The following is a 17,484-nucleotide window of genomic DNA, read 5'->3' as shown; positions in this document are numbered from 1 at the left end:
ACACACAAAAAACAAACAAATAAATTATATTGAAGTTTTTGGCTTTAATGTGACAAAATCTAAACCATTTCAGAGCCTGAGTACTTTTCCAGGCTACTGAATGTTTACATAAAATTCTTCATTCCATTTATTTTCTGTATATATTTATGTATAACTGTATGTCTTGATGTTATTTATTCAGAGAGAAGTTAAAGTAAACAAAAAATGTTCTGTTTGTTGGGAGCTGTCTATGGTGCTGATTCCTAATCCGGTTTTCATCATCTGAAGAGGATCTGCATGAAGCGTTTAACCTCCACACACACAGGGCATTTTTACACCATTCAATCGGTAACTTGTTTGTGATGCGTTCAACATAATCAGAAACCTCAACCACACACAGAAAACAGTAACTATCCACAGTTGTAGGTGTTTTTTTCTTCTCCAGTATTGTAACAGAAGCCCATTTGAGTCTGGATTAACGCTTTCCATCTCCTCCAGTTCTTCTGTGTTGATCCATTTCTCTTCTGTTTACCATCAGAAAACATTTATGTGGCTCTCTAAGATTTATTGCGACCTATTACTATAGTCCATTTCTCCCAGATCTGACTTTAGTTGTGGTCAGGAACTGTCTGAAGAGCTTCCTCTGTCTTTCTGCTGACGCTCACATTCTGCAAGCAAAGAGAAACAAAAATTAAATTCCTACTGGCTGCTACTAGTATTTACCAAGCATGATAGGGCCACCACTGTGCTGGAAACCTGATAGAAATAGCTTTTGCTCATTGAAACCAGATTTTTAAAACTAAGGATACATAAGAGGTTTTTCTCAAAACACAAAGAAGTTCACATATAAACCTTTAAATAAATGTAGATTTATAAATGTTACATTTTCTTATGTTGCAGAAAAGTTATAAAGTTGGAAAAATGCTCCTCTAAAATTATTCTCTAACTAAAATAATAATACTCCAATGTGTGCAAAAAAACATCAGGTTTTTCAGGGTGGATCTGTCTGGTTCTCTTTTAGAGTCTTTGTGTTGATTTTTGGTTCTTTTAGCTTAAAATGTTTTAAAAGTCTGGAAGATTATTCATAATTTAGACTTAACTTGTGTTAATTGTGAAGAAAACTAATACCAAACATGTAGCTTGAGCTTGAAAACCTGGTGGATATTATTTAGAGAGAAAACCCTCATGAAAAGGCTTTGGAGTAATCCTCTATAATTTTTTTTATTCACCTTTAAAGTTATGAGGTATAAACTATTTACTAATTACCAAAAAATCTCTCAATAGAAATTGATGGTCAGACTGCATTTATGTTCAAACCACCTTAAACTGAGAAATTTCCTTTTTTTAGTTTAAAAATCCTGATCTTTTTCTGGTACATTTTTTACTTTTTTAGCTGAGAATTTTCCTGTGTTATTCTGTTATTTCTGTAAACTTTTATTATTGTCATGTTTGGTTGTCTTTTTTTCAAAATCATATTTCCTGTTCAGTCACTCTCCCTCAGGGTGCTGTAGTTCTTCTTCTGGACACTAGATGTCCTCAGTTACCAACATTTTTCCATTTTCCTGTTTCACTTTCACTCACTATTTCTCTCAAAATATATTCTTAGAGGTGATCTATTATGCTTCCTTTATCAAGTTAGGATAGGTTTACAATATGTTCATTACATTTTTAGCATAAATCATTATTTTAGTCTGGACAATTCTTTCTGTTTTGAGATCCTTTCTTTTTCAATCTAAATATGTTGCTGCTGCACCTAAATGTTGACACTCACACATGTAAACATACACAATTATACAACCGTACATCTTTGAAAAGTAAAAGTGGAGCCTCCTGCACAACCAACAAGAATGCAGGAAGTAGTTTCTAAATGGTAAGTCAACAACAAAACATTTGTCTTTTCCAGCAGCCACTGTAAAATGGCAGTAAAACCAGCTGAACAAACGTGCTGGAACTCAGCTTAGGTTCCTAGGTAATGGGCTGGAGTTGCTAGGTAACAGGAAGTTCCTGCTGATTTGTGAAGTTACATTCCAGATGTTTTTGAAAAGGTTAATTTCTAAACATTAAAAAAAAAAAACACTATTATAAAAAACTTGTCTGGGTGTGTTTTTAATCACTTGGGCTGTTTTAAGAAGCAGTAGAAACACAAATGGAAGTACAAAAACATGCAAAATGTGAATTTTTTTAATAATATGTCCCCAGTAATCTTTATGTTTACTGAACAGGACAAATCTTCAATCCACTTCAGAGAGAAAATATTTGCCAGTGGATCTTACCGCTGGCCTATCTCTGTGTGTGTTGACAGCTTCAATATTGAGAAAAAATGACTCAACTTTACAACCTGGCAGGAAAGACAAAAACAAAAGTGTCAAGAAGACATTCAGAGATCAGCTATTAAAGATACATAATTTATTGCTTACCGTAAGCTACCGGAGTGAGTTTGAGCACCGTGTGAAGGGGACACCTAACATAAGGCAGCTCGTCTTCACAGGTGATTAGAAACAATGTTTTAGCATTTAGAGCTGAACATTTTGTGGTGATAATAAGAAGGAAGGTGAATCAGTCCATCTCTTTCAGTACCTGCAGATTTGTCTAGAAAGTAGGATAGCAGGCAGCGCATGATGGCTTGGTGGCAGATAACCAAGACGTTTTCCTGCCTCTCCAGCTCCATGATGACCGGCTCCAGACGATGAACTAGATCCTCATAGGACTTTTTCATAAAGACAAATCAAACTAATATTAGCTTTGATTCCAAAACTTTAAACTGCATGTTTTTGTGTGGCCCTCCAGTTTCAATAATGACAGATAAAAGAACCTTAAAGATTACAGTTGGGTGTTTAAATATCATTTTATCGTTCAATAAAAGCTATTTTTACCTGTAATTTTATCAATGTAGAAACTGAAAACAAAATGCAGCTATAATATTTACAAATACTGGTGCTAACATTCTATTAAAATGTTTTTAACACTTTCTATAATATTCTACCTGTAAAGTAGGTAAATATATATGCCTAAAAACACAGCTTATTATAATATTTTATGATAAAATACAAATTTCTCTTACTTGAATGATTCTACATAAATAGTGTTTTTACTTGAGGTACTTATATTTTATTATTACTGTTAAATTTACCTTGCCTGTTAGTCCAGTTGGAATAAAAGTAACTGAAAAGTTAATTCCAGCATAAGTAAGTTTGCAAATCCAAAAGTTAGAAGTGATAGACCATTAAATAGAAAAATAAAATTAAGAAAAAGTCATCGTCTAATGAAAGCAGCTCTTACCTCGCCCTTTGGGTAACGGTAACGATATTTCCCCTGGTCTCTCATCGCAAACTCATCAGGAAAGTTCTCCTGAATCTCCTCGTATGTTAGTTCCTCACATACACCCTTAGAAAGAACAGGAATAAAGTGTTAATTTAAACTGAGAGTCTAAAACTGTTTTTATAGAAAACATAATACAAACAAGCTTAGGACAAAACCATTTATGTTTGTAAAAGTGTTTTAACCTCACAGCATCGATCTCATTGAGAGCTTTCCACTGTTCGTACTGGACGCCCAGAGCCTCTGCAGTCTGGATGGTCCGCTTCATGTGGCTCGTCCAAACCTTCAGGTCTTTGATGTTCTGACCTCTGATGAACTTCGCCAAGGCATCAGCATACTGCAGGAAAAAAGGTGGCAAAGATACATTTTTATGTTGTTATTCAGAATGTAAAATACATTTTTCAGAATTTCCTTAATTGTTAAGCACCACAGGGTTTTCTAAAGCTTCTTTTTGAAATAAAATACCCAAATCTAATTTAGTTTTTCTCAGCAATTACAATTTCTATTTCAATAATCTTGGTATCAAAATAAAGTTAACACTTGGGAGACTCCGTCAGAAGTGTAAGAATCCCTGCTACAGTTTCAGAGAAATTGAGGACTGAAAAAAGCTTAAAAAGCTTTAAAATCTAAGCTCACCTTCAGTCCTCGTGGTGATAAACCCGAATCGCCGCCTATCCGACCCAACAGGTTGAGTTCACTCTCTCCGTGGCGACTCAGGTAAATGGTTCTCGGTGTGACGTGGATGTTCATGAGGTAGTAGACAATCCGGCTCTGGATGTGATCCTGGACTCGGTTCACCAAGAACCTACTGCCCACGTCAAAGATCTTTATGTAGGAGAGTTTCCTAGTCAAAATAAGGAGAAACGGACGTTTTTTATAAACAATTACTGAAATATTTAATCCATTCACCTTCTTCACTGCTTTTGATATCCATGTGTATTCTATCATAAGCGTCTCTAGTAGACTTGTTCATGGTTTTATTGTGGTCAGTCACATTTACAAAACAGCACCATCCTTCACATTAGGAGGAATAAAGACAATGAGTTAAGAGACTTATCTTTGTATTTCAGGTTATATATATTGAGATGTTGTGTTATTGTAGGGACAATGTCAAGATAGGTGGACCGTGAGTGTTTGCTAAATGGGGTAAGTGGTCTTGCTGGGCCTGAAAAAGTTTGAGAAACACCAAAAATACTTGGTAGGATTTTGTGTTTTTGCAGTGCTGTGACACATGGGTTGCTCAGTACCTGTCTTTCTCATCGTCTATTGACATGTAGCTCGCCTTGTAGCACTCAATGCGCTGGATGAAGTCCGACATGGCCTCTTCTATGTCACGGTCGATATAATCTGGGCTGCCAAATTTTACTTGCTGTAAAAAAGTTGGTTTTAGACTTTAATAAACCCTTAAGCCATAAGGGTGGGAAGGTAAATGTCCGCAGGCAAAAACATACCAAAATAAATCACTAATAGCCTCACAGTTATCAGATTAAAGTGCAAACTTTTGGTACCTCTGTAAAGGTAAGACATCAAAGAATGGTTTCCTGGTGTCGGTACTATTGTAGCTTCTACCCTGCCTGAATTAAATACAATAAATTTAGCATTTTTTTAACCTCACCAAAATGTTGTTATAAATAAATATTGAAAAACATCACTAAAATATTTTTCACACAAAAATGCAGTTGTTAGCCTTTTAAATCTACATGTTGGGTAAAAGTTCACCAAATTTGGACTCAATCGGTTGAAAAATATAGTTTTTATAAATGTTTTACTGAGAAATGTCTCAGATGGAGAGGTCATTTGGAGACATTTATCCAAAAATGTCTCCAAACTGTGCCAAATGTGTTTTTCACATCAATACTGGGAATTTCTTTAAATTAAATCGCTGATTACCATTGAATGACATTTAGTACATGTAATATAACCATTGGTCATGACATTTACCCATTTATATGCAAAATGTACCATTGTGCACAGTATAATATATATAATAATAATGAACTGAATGCTATTACTTTGACTCCAACTGGAAAACCTTCATAGAAAAGCAGTAAAACAGTAAAAAAGAAATTTTTGAAGTATAGTTAACAAAGAATAATAATAGTAATTAAAAAACATTATGAGTGTTTTACTACAAAGTAATGAACAAATAAATATGAAATACTTACTAGTAAAAAACATATTTTCAGTAAAACATAAATAAATAAATAAATAAATAAATAAATAAATAAATAAATAAATAAATAAATAAATAAAACCAAAACATCGAATTTTTTGTCTGAAGTTGTGGGGAAAAAACTTACACATCACCGCAGGGTCGCAACTACATATTATTCAGGTGGATGCGGACACAAAAATCGGCGCCCCCTGCCCCTTGAAGGAAGTGACGTGAGGGTGAAGGAGAACATTTCTCAGGTGGAAGCGAACACAACATACGTTCGCTCTCCATAGACATAATATAAGAATATATATATCTTATATTATGTCTATGTCGTTCTCGCGAAAAGTGATCCCTCACGAGGGATCGTCGGGCTTAAGAGGTTTTAATTAAAATACCCACTTCTAACAAGTATGGATATTTTGTTTGTGCCTCACCTTTATATTCTCGGTTATTATGTCTGGGTCATCACAGATCGATTCTACAAAAAACACCTGTAAATAAGAAATAATTTCAACATTTTTGTAATTTTAGTACATTGAAGTCATTATTTACATTACTATGAAAAGGTATTTGCCTCCTTCTAGACTTCCTGTTTTTGTTCCGGTCTTACACTTTGGAAATATTTTATAAGATCAAACTAATTTGTATAATTACCCAAGGTTATCCTGAGTAAATTTCAAAAATGTATTTTCAAGTGATAATTTAATTTATTATGGGAGAACATCCTACCCTAACAAGTCACAAATTATTAGTCAAACAATCTCTTGCAAAGTTTTCTTTTAAGAAAGCAGAACTGATGTTTCTGAGGTATTTGGGTCCAGAAGCAGCTAATTTAGCTTATAGCTACATGTATTTGGACTGGTAACTTTATTGTCTCTTCAGTCCCCAGATTGTTTTTCTCAAAAGCTTTGGGGCTCATCAAAATGTTTTTTCTCTGGTAATGTCATCGGACTTTTGTACTTTTCAATCAGTTGTTGCTTTCAACTTGTAAATCTTCCACTGATGCAATTTTTGCTCAATTTTTGTTATGACTTTCACTGATGAAAGTAAAGGTTTTTTACTGTTTTATGTATTCTTTATTTTGCTGGAGTAGCAAAGCTTTAAAAATGGCATTAACCCTTTCAGGACTGATAGATGTTTCAAATTTCTCCTATATTACAATAATGCTATACTAAATGAAATAATTTAAAACAACATTAAAAATAAGTGCTTTGATATATAAAAATATACAAAATTCAGGCAGTAAATGGATATTCATTGTTTAATATATTTACTTATTGCCTCATTTGACAGAAAATAACATTTATCTAATGAGTAGCTAACAAATGATTAGTAAATTCAACAGTATTCCAAATAAAAATATGAAAAGGTTTTTTTTATGTTAAGAAGTACAAATATCAGTAGTAGAGATTCCAAAAATGAGTTTGTAATTTACCTTATATCCTTTTTCTTTTGCAAAACTGTTGATGACGGCCCTCCTCTCTCTCGTGGTGTTAGTAGCATCAAACACCTGCATTACATGTTTCCATCACTATCAATACTCATATTGTTTTTAGCACTTCAGATGAAAAATTACCATCTGAAACACCCAGATCAGGCAGTAAGATCCACCAATAATGACAAATTCTCTAAAATATGTGAATAGCTGCCAAAAAAGTCAGAATGTTTTGTTTCACTTTATTGTCTGTCCTCCAAAACAACAAAATCATGTTGGATAGTAATTAGAAGGAAAGTTTTAATTAGTAGTTAACTTACGGCTACTTGTCCAAGTTCTTTTGTGAAGTAGGCAGCGACGTCTTTGAGTGCAGCTGAAGCGCAGGCCCTGAGAGAGAAAAGGCAAGCTTGAATGGGCAACAATGACAAAAAATGGCAAGATAACAATGTATTTAAACAGTTTTGACATGATAACGTTCATACAGAAGTTCTTTACAGAAAAATATACAGTATTATTACAGTTGGGCACTGTGGCTAACAGGTGACAAAGAAATAAAAAGTGATATTTCAGTATAAATAGTGCTAAGGTGTAATAGTCTAAAATCAAAATTATGACAGAAAAGAGCCCAACAATAGAGCCTTGAGGAACCTCTATCTGATCTTTTAATAAGTTAATAGAAATTAAAATTGCTCTACAAGAAGAAAAGGAAGTATAATAATTTAAATTATACTCCATCAACCTGTTGATACAACAGACACACTCTCAGTGTTTGTAATAATGTTGTGGCAGAAATATAAAGCTGTATTTCATCAGAAAAATAAAATGCTCTGAGAAACAGGAATCATGTTAATGCTGAACAAATGTGGCCTAACAACAGAGCCTTGAGGAACACCACATGTAATATTGGTTTGCTCAGATTCATAATTTCCAAATGACAAAAATTACTCCCAGTTAGCCAAGAGAGGCGAACCAGTTTATATCACAAATCTGGTCAAATACTTAAAAGTAAAAGAAAAATCAACTGTTGTTCAGTTTCATGAGTTTTCCTGAGCTTTGCACTCACTTGCGGATCCTCATGGCCTCTTCGTTGTCAGGTTTAAAAAACTCAAAGTTCTTGTAGGTCTTGACTGCCTCTCTGCGGTACTGGCCCACATTAAAAACTGGTGGAAATTCAAAGAGAATATCAGAGTTTGAGAATGCAGCATTCAAATAAATGTTATATAAATTAAAAAAATTAATACATGTAAGAATTTAAAGGTTCAAACTGACCTTTTGTAGGAACTCTGATCCAGTTTAGATATCGGGTGAGCTTCTTAGAGATGTATGTCTTCCCTCTGGCAGGTAATCCCACCATCACAATCACCGTTGGGGAGTTGCAGAACTGAGGCACAGACGCTGAAAGGAAAACATGCACAGAAGAACACAGAGAGGATGTAATTCTAGACTGGGTCGGTGGATAAATATTCAGGAAATCAACATTCGTTAGGTGCAATCCAGCTCGGTAGGGCTCAGTGTTGTTGGAGGTTTGTGTCATTAGATAATTAAACTTCATTAATAGAACAAGAGTTACACAAGGAAACTCACATTTCTGCAAAGCAAATCTGGATTTCAGTGAAAACTCTTAATATCAGACATCAAACGCTTTGCTTCAGACTCAGATTTGACAATAAGGGAAATAAAACCTGATCTTCAAATCATTTATTTTTCTTATCCAAACATGATGGAGCTGGGTAAAGTTTGTCACTCCTTTACCTACAAAAGATACCAGTGAATTACAGGCAGAAACTTAAAAGAATGAGTTTATTGACCCTTTGCACTTGACGCTCCTCAGAAATCTGCCCACTCTGCCATGACGGATGTCAAAACAACCAGTGCGCTCCTTTAAAGCCTGTTGAAGTTAAAGCCACGATATTGTTCCAGTGTCTCCTTGTTTACTTCCAGTAACTTAGTTTTTAGTTCACATGTTTCTTTTTCACTAGATGCTCCTGTTCATCTGATGTTGATGAATTGAAGGAATACTTACAATAACCCACACAAAGTCTGATAAACGATGACCTGTAATTTTCTCCTTGAGCAGATATGGAACAAGCTAGCTACTTCACATCAATTTTTTTCTGACCTCCTGTCACACAGTACTTCCACTAGAGGACGCTTTACACAAAAACATGCTAAAAGAAAATCTTACTATTAAAGAAATATCTAAATATGCAATAATTACACACAAATAACCATAAACAATGTTACAAAATTAGATTTTTGGACCTTAATATTCTGAGCCTGTTCCAGATGATAATGCTAGTTAGAACACCCACCGGTGTTGGTGGCTAAACGGTTTTCCTGTAACAGCGAGTTGTTTCTCTACTATTAGCACATTTAGCAGCGAGTACATGAGTTCGATTGCCAGCGCTAAGACCCTCCTCCTGCCTCTGATTGGTCATTTTTGGTCGGGAGCCGTGCATTTCTGCAGACAGCAAGAATAACTCAAGGAGGAGATGGAGGAGATTTATCTTTTCAAAGATTATGTGTCTCATATTAAAGTGTCACTTCATGGTGACAGTTTTAACATTTAAAAACATATTCTTTACAAAAGTTGCATTCTCAGCTTTAAAAAAATATCTAAATATACAATAAGTATACAATAACCATGCACATTAATAAACAGTGTTACAGAATTAAATTTTAAGCTCTTACAGAGGTTTCATCAAACGTTTACCTCAACATGTGTTCCCAACCTGTGTTCAGAAACATCAGCATTTACCACCTCTGCAGGAAGCGTTCAACCAAAAGGCAAATGCTAAAACTAAATAAAAGTTTTACTGGAATCTCACTTCAGAACTAAAGTTTCTTCACAGGACTTACATCCTCTCCTGCGATTCAAGTTATATCCCATGCACGGCACCCAGATCTTCAGCAGAGGGGTCTGTGTGAGGTTTTTATGCTCTGTGGACATGGTACAGTGAACGAGTGAACGGCCGAGGTGCACTGTTCTGTGTGCTTTCCTGAAACTACATGGAGATCCGCAGATCAGCTGACTGTTGCTAAGGGAAAACACTTGGCGAGCAGGAGACGCAGAGGACCTGAGGCCAGACTGCTAGTCTGCCTTACAATCTGTTTCATTATTAAAAACTCCTTGTAAGAGCTGCCAAAGCCTCTTCTTTGACCTCAGACAGCAATAAGTCATGTCTAATTATTCCTAATGTTTTATACTGTAAACTGGTATGAGAGAGAGAGAGAGCAACATGTCGTAATAGTTGAGCAAGTAACACAAGAAGGAACTTCTCATGAATTTAGATGAGCACGTTTGGCTTTGTTTATATGGGAAATTCCTTCAACTCACCACCAGAGGGCAGGTTTCCCTCTGGTGGTGTGTTATTGTATATGCCTCACACAGAGGACATGTTTACCACTTTCACCCACAAACTGAGGTCACTGTAGAAAGTGAGGTTCAACTGCATTTTTTTTGGCTAAGGTTGAGGTTAGGAACAAATTAATAATAGTTTCAATTATTGAGAATATCTGGGTTAGTCATCCCTCCAGTTATTAAGTGAATAGAAGTCAATGGAAAGTCCTCAGGTTGATGGAAGTATCTGTGTGTGTGTGTGTGTGTGTGTGTGTGTGTGCGTGCGTGCGTGCGTGCGTGCGTGCGTGCGTGCGTGTGTAACCATCTAATTAGTAGAAATGCAAGCTATATTGCCAGTAGAAAGTGTCCTCTATGTGGTCCGGTTTACTTTTGCATTGCAGTTTTACAGAACACCAACAACTCAGCTGGTCATGTGTCACCATGAGCAAACCCTGCAGGCGAACTGCAACAGGCCTCACTTGCAAGAAAACTTTTTTTTAACAGAACCACAGTTTTTTTTTCTGTTCAACTTTTATACGTTCCTTGGCAAAGATAGGTGTTTGAGGAAACAAATTTGGGTCAAATCACTAAAGTGTGTAAGCCCTTAAAACAAGTGGAAGCAGGTTTAACTTACTTACACTGTTGCATCTGAATGAATTAGAAGATGTCTGCCTTTTTAAATGCATACATTTTATTTAAATATGCAGCTTTATTAATAAATCAGATGAGTCTTTAGTTAGGCTCTTCTGTTACTGAGCTGATAAGAAAATGTTTTCAGCTCCTTATCAGGACATCTTTCAGCACTTACATTTGGCCTGTTCCTCTATTGTAATCTGTAATCTATGGTTTTAAAATTCCACTGACTGCTCATATGTGATGTCTACTGTAAATGCTAAACCACCATAAAGTCATCACTGCTCAGAATCTGTCAAACGGCAGAAACAACCAACAGGGTTTTTTAGAGATTCATGCAATTGTCAGGCATGTGTAAGTTTTGTTTGCGCAAATGCAGAATAGGGGTTTCTTGACACACACAGGAAGTCATCTTAGTCACTTCAATCCCTCCTTTGTTTGATTGCTATGATTGGAAGAAAGATGCTTTTTTATACCATTTTTTTTTTAAAAACACAGAAACTACTGAATTTTAACATTTACATTCATTCTGAACACATACAACCATTTTTTCCTAGTCTTTACTGCAAGCTGAAATCGCTGAGTACGACTGACATGACAACTACGTCCTCCGTCTCATGTTAAAAATACTCAATAAACACAAAAATGGGAAATTTCCATTATTATTACAGGATGACTGTGCCACCTCTTAAAGTTGCTGATAATAATCAGGTAACATTTTCCATCACACAAGTTCTTAGTTATTTTCCGTTGTTTGTCTGAACTTCCTCTCTATTGGACAACAACACATTTCCGTCTTAAGTTCCAACTTTTAAAAATACTACTGATGACTGGCTGATCTGACGAATGTGAAGTCAGACTTGTACACATTAACGTTTCTGGGTTGGATGTTGTAAATAGATGCTCAGCTTACATTTTGTTATGTTTTGTTGGGCTTAGTTTCTGTTTAATGACACTTTTACAGTAATGTTTCTTATTCATTTCCAGTTAGTTCTCAATGATTCTGAGAGTTAAAGCACAAGGGAAATTTTATGTTTCTAAGAAAGATTTGCACCATTGTTAAATAAAATGAAATAATTTTTGCTGTTCTTAAGATATATTCAAGTTTACTCAGACTAGAAAAAGTCATCTGACGCTTTCCGTGCAAGTGGATTTGATCACATGGTGGCTAACTATAATTAGCTTTATAATTAGATGATGATGTACTTCTGCTTTACAGGATGCAGCAACGAATTCACAGTCTGCGAACCACAAAACATGAAGTCAACGACGTCCAAAGCATAGCGATGCATCTGTGGTAATCATGCAAAACAAAACCCATCTAGGCTGAATCCCTTCAATACAAGAACATCAGTTCAGCTGCTTGAACCTGGGATCCTGACTTATGTCCTAAAATATTCTGTAATTCAGTCATATACATTTCATTCACACTAAAAACTCTCTTGATGAAAATATTTTCTGCTGAACAGTTTCAAAAAATAGGCTACCTGCTTTTTAAATGCAAACTACCTAAAATAATGCCAACATCAGATCAAGTCATAAGTTTTTCTCCCAAATGATCTGGTTTTATGTTTTAAAAGACCAAGAAGAGACAGTCTTTGCATATTTTGTTTCTATTCCCTACTAAGAAAGTATTAGCATCTGAACTTGACAACCAATTCCAGGGGTGTCAAACTCCAGTCCTCGAGGGCCGGTGTCCTACAGTTTTTAGATGTACCACAGGTACAAAACACTGGAATGAAATGGCTTAATTACCTCCTCCTTGTGTAGGTAAGTTCACCAAAGTCCTGCTAATGACCTAATTATTCTATTCAGGTGTGGTGCAGCAGAGGCACATCTAAAAGTTGCAGGACACCGGCCCTCGAGGACTGGAGTTTGACACCTGTGAATTATACTGTCTACCTCTGGGAACAACATATTTAAATCCACAATTCAAAGATCTCCAATAAAATATCATTATGAATCAGTTTTTATTTTGAATTCAAAATCTAACAGGACTGTGTGTTCTGCTTATGAACCGCACGTAACGTTCTTTGATATTTAAGCCTTCAAGAGTTCAACCAAACCAACCGTAAACAACAGCAGCACAGACTTTCATCACTGTCTTCTCTGTCCCCTTTTATACACTGGCTACTGCAGCAAATTGAGGAAAATCCATGTATTGCAATGAATCTTTTCCTTTTTTTTAATCTTGCAGAAGAAAAACAACCTTAAGCTTTGGAGACTTGGACGATGTCAAGCGTCATGTACCCCTTAGATATTTTCTCTTAAAGTGCATTAGGGTTTTTATTACAAGTCATCAAGGTAGCTGTGGAGAAAATAGTGAAATTTTGATTAAACTGATTAACTATGATGGACGTCTGTTAACTTTGTCTCTTAGTCATGCTTCTTTGAAGTCTCGACAGTAAAGCAGAGAAGTTTTACTTGATTTACGAAGCATGACGGCACAGATGTTGTTTTTTAAACTCTGCTGAACCCAGTCAGCCTGAACACACTCAGGTGTTACACATTAATAGATAACTGTGCAATGGCATGCTCCCCAGAAAGGGCTCACCTGCACTGTCACACCTGCGGCGCCTTACGTATTCCAGTTGGGAAGGCTCCATTCTTTCTAACGCTTCCAGTGAAGCAACCAGTGCACCATCACAATCACAAACAGGATCATGTGGCAGCACAGATCTTTTTAAAGACACGGATCCCCCCCCTGCCAATGCATTCTCAAGCCAAGCCCCCTGCTCTCTAAGCCATCACTTTCCACGGCCTGCGGGACATACGATAGCAGCACGTGGGCTTGTCCTTTAATGTTTGCCACGGCCAAAGTTCACAATGTACACACACTGCTGGGAGAAGCAGTACTCAGAGGGAACTCTGTAGAAAAGGCAAAGGGCAATGAGAAGTTGACTGTTACCTCACATTAAAACAATAAGACTGTCTGCATTTCCACTGCAAAGGAAGCCTGCACAGTCTTTAGAGGTGTTCCTTTTGACAATTTGACAAGTGCCTTGCAAAAGTCTTCCCATCCCTTGACCTTAACATTTTGTCACATGGTAACCACCAACTTTAATGTATTTTTTTAGGGTCCCTGTGCTTTCAAATCCAAAGAGTTACTCATGCCATTTATTGCCTCTACAATGATTTATAAAAACACCTAACTTGTAAGTCCATGGGGAGTTACATAACCTCCTGAGGTAAAGTTATTGCTAACTTTCTGTGTTACCAATAAAATGTGAAAAGACTTTTTGTGCATTTGTATTTACAGTGAACTCCCACCCATTGGTGCTTTCCAATTTTGCAGATTCACCTGTTTGTGGATTTGTCAGTGAAACGTGACTCCATATTAACCCGTCAATTAGCTGATTTATTTATTTATTTATTTTTTCTCCAGACAACAGCTAGGATATTTTAAAGAAACTGCAGCTTGGTAAGCTGAAATATCAAGGTGCAGCGCTATTTGACACAATTGACTGGTATTTGCAAAACAACCAAAACAATCCAGAAGTGCCATTTATTTTCTCTGGCTCTGATTGGCTGAATCTTCTAGAGCGGAAATAAGTGAGACTGTGGATGTTAGCTTCAGCGGAAACGCTAAGATGGTTTCCACTGTGTGTGTGTGTGTGTGTGTGTGTGCGTGCGTGTGTGTGTGTGTGTGTGCGGATATTAAGATGTATTTGTTGTTTTAATTATTAAAAGTGACTGCATGTTTGTACTTCCATTTGGGTTTCTACCAATTCTAAAAACATCACAAACACTTAAAAATGTTTTAAGATCAGGTTTTATTTTCCTTATTGTCATGTTTTGGTAAAAACTTAATGGTTTTTGGTGTCTAAAAAATGACCCGTTTCAAAAACCTTCCTATTGTTAAGCCAAATTCGACGGGCACTGCGCTGTTATCTAGCTACACTAGCAAAGCTCCAGCACATTTGGTCAGCTGGTTTACCGCTGTTTGCACTGTAGAATGGCTGCTGGAAAAGACAAATGTTTTGTTGTTGACTTACCATTCAGAAACCACTGCTGCATTCTTGTTGGTTGTGCAGGAGGATCCACTTCTGCTTTTCAAAGATGCAATTGCACAGCTGTTTCCATGTGCGAGTGTAAACACTGAGTAGGGGGAGTCGGACCTATTGCCCTTACAATTGTGATCCAATTGCCCTTACAATTATCTTGCATAATTTTCCTTCCAATTATTCACTTATCTGTTGCATAAAATCTCATAAAATGCATTAGTTGGTGATTGTGACATGACAAAATGCTAAAATCTTCAGAAATATGTCCATTTGCCAACGCTCTTCAACAAATGTGGATGTCTGTATTCTAATCTCAGGAGATAACCATCATGCAATATAGTGTACTTTTTGATCTTTCGCTTGCATCATCAAACAGCGCAGGTTGTGAAACACGTGTAGTTAATACAGAATCTAAACTATGAATGATTGAGTCCGATAGTTAAAGTATGATACCTCTCTTAACATCTAAAACTTAATGTGTGGTTTCCATTCAATAATGGAAACCACACATAATAGGAAATTTTAACTTTAGGTTCTATATTTTTATGCAATAGTTAAAACTAGGTGGTGTAAAGGAATGTAAGTGCCATCTTGAAGATAAGAAAGTAGAGTTTCTGTTTTCCAGAGAAAGCTATAATTTTATGTAGCTTCCCAGAAGCAGGCAGAGCTGTGGGGAAGATTGCTTGCGACATGTTAAAACAAGCTTTCAAAAGATTCAAATAAAAATGGATTACATTTTCATATCTTATTTAACAGAAAATTCCAAAGCAAAGCCAGCAGCCCTGAGCAGTTTCTGGTGCTGAGCCATCAGCAGATACAATAAATCTATAAAGTTACAGCGTCGGCCTTCCTGGATTGGGGATATTTGTCTAGCACACCTGCCAGATGTTTCCAGATCTGGACCCGGGAACTTTGGAGGCCAAAGTTACATGTAAAAAGTACAACTGCTTAACCGGCTTTGCAGCATGGTAATATCATTGAGGCTTTTATTTTAAGTCACATGATTTCAAAGAAAACTAGATTCATGAGAACAAGCTGACGTTTACCACAGAGTGTTAGGGTGACACTTAGAAATAAAAAAATAAATAGAATTCCAAGAATAAAGTCACAAAATTACAAGAATAAAGCCACAATATTATAAAAATAATAATATTATGACTTTATTCCCACTCTACCCTTTCTTCTAAGGGTAGAGTGCCTACTTCGGGTCGGGGGGATGTTCTGCTCCATTGGAGGAGTTTAAGTATCTCGGGATCGTGTTCACGAATGAGGAAAAAAATGGAACAGGAGATGGACAGACAGATTGGCGCGGCGTCTGCAGTGAAGCGGACGCTGTACCGGTCTGTAGTGGTGAAAAGAGAGCTGAGCAAAAAAGCGAAGCTCTTGATTTACTGGTCCATCTACGTTCCTACCCTCATCGATGATCATGAGCTTTGGGTCATGACCAAAAGAACCAGGTTCCGGATACAAACGGCCGAAATGGGTTTCCTCCACAGGGTGGCTGGGCTCTCCCTTACAGATAGGGTGAGAAGCTCGGTCATCCGGGAGGGACTCAGAGTAGAGCCACTGCTCCTCCACGTCAAGAGGAGCCAGTTGAGGTGGCTCGGGCATCTGGTCAGGATGCCTCCTGGACGCCTCCCTGGTGAGGTGTTCTGGGCACGTCCCACCAGGAGGAGGCCCCGGGGAAGACCCAGGACACGCTGGAGGGACTATATTTCTCAGCGACTTTACCTGTTTGCAGTTCATGCAAAGCAAACAGCAACCTCTGCAACTGCCCACAAGACTTGGAAAAGCTTGAGGAAATGTGGTCCATTTTGTCGGTGCTGTTAGCCCCGTTAGAAGATTTCAGATTCTCATAGTGCATGTGTGGGTGCTAACCGGCTGCTATTGATTCCTCCAACAGTCCAAAAACCTGTATGGGCTTTGGTTGAGGTTGCATTTATCTCAGAGGTCAGGACTTCTTGTTCCCATTAAGCACACAAGTAGTTACAAAATGCAGCTGATGCCAGAAACAACTGGAGGCTTTAGATTTTTGGGGTCAATTACTTTTTAAATACTTATTTTCTTTGATAAATTAAATAATCTTTTTCAAAGGATTTTATCTCAAGTTGTCTGAGATAAAATCTGATATTGAAGTTATTTTAATGATCTGAAATATTTAAGTGTGACAGAAAAGCAAAACTGTACAGTAATTCATATGCAGACAGACAGAAATGCAAATTAATCATGAACCTGTGACTTCATGGTAAATAGAAAAATGAAACTGGATTTTCCATTATATATATGTTTTGCTTTTGCTTATTAACCAGTAATGTTTACTCATTTTATAACTGGTAATTCCATGATGTTTTTATGATGTTTGTGTTTTTATAATGTAAAGCACTCTGAAATGCCTTGTTGCTGAAAATATATTTGAACTTGATTATTCACAGAACGGTTTCAACTTTTGACCATTAATTTTGGGACCATTAGTTATGCTTTAGGTCAATGAAGAAACACTCATGTTTGTTTTAAAAGACGTCAATGAGTCTTTACTGAGAAGTTGTCAGTTCGACAGTCATGTTCAATTAATTAGAATGAGGCTCATTTTTATATTAAAATTACCTTGTGGAAATTG

The 17,484-nt window shown here is 36.6% G+C and overlaps 1 protein-coding gene across 2 annotated transcripts; it reads right to left on the bottom strand.

The window, feature by feature from the left end:
• Positions 1–24: 24 nt before the first annotated feature.
• On the bottom strand, positions 25–17,082 carry LOC106911944 (6-phosphofructo-2-kinase/fructose-2,6-bisphosphatase 1-like). 2 transcript variants are annotated; one of them, XM_014978765.2, is made up of 14 exons: positions 13,418–17,082; positions 8,160–8,285; positions 7,954–8,050; positions 7,211–7,277; positions 6,891–6,965; positions 5,890–5,946; positions 4,545–4,666; positions 3,934–4,141; positions 3,488–3,634; positions 3,259–3,363; positions 2,557–2,686; positions 2,397–2,459; positions 2,253–2,317; positions 25–647 (listed from the first exon to the last, which is right to left on the bottom strand). In XM_014978765.2, the coding sequence occupies exons 1-14, from the start codon at positions 13,467–13,469 to the stop codon at positions 588–590; spliced, it is 1,374 nt and encodes a 457-aa protein (XP_014834251.2). In that variant the 5' UTR covers positions 13,470–17,082; the 3' UTR covers positions 25–587. The 2 variants fall into 2 exon arrangements, with proteins under 2 accessions (XP_014834251.2, XP_014834250.2); XM_014978764.2 differs by lacking the exon at positions 13,418–17,082 and adding an exon at positions 9,750–9,898.
• Between the last annotated feature and the right edge of the window lie 402 nt (positions 17,083–17,484).

Source organism: Poecilia mexicana, unplaced genomic scaffold (assembly GCF_051168715.1).
Source record: "Poecilia mexicana isolate PSO_F unplaced genomic scaffold, ASM5116871v1 scaffold_7, whole genome shotgun sequence".
NCBI classification, from domain to species: Eukaryota; Metazoa; Chordata; class Actinopteri; order Cyprinodontiformes; family Poeciliidae; genus Poecilia; species Poecilia mexicana.
Note: the sequence above shows the minus strand (reverse complement) of the source record. Positions and strands in the feature narration are given on the sequence as shown.

What these genes read in the sequence shown, in the direction of transcription:
- LOC106911944 (XM_014978764.2), bottom strand. Translation starts at nt 9,840, where the DNA reads ATGTCCACAGAGCATAAAAACCTCACACAGACCCCTCTGCTGAAGATC. An exon ending in CAAAAGAAAAAGGATATAAG is followed by an intron (nt 5,947 to 6,890) that starts GTAAATTACAAA and finishes TCTTATTTACAG; the next exon opens with GTGTTTTTTGTAGAATCGAT. An exon ending in TATCACCACGAGGACTGAAG is followed by an intron (nt 3,635 to 3,933) that starts GTGAGCTTAGAT and finishes TTTTTCCTGCAG; the next exon opens with TATGCTGATGCCTTGGCGAA.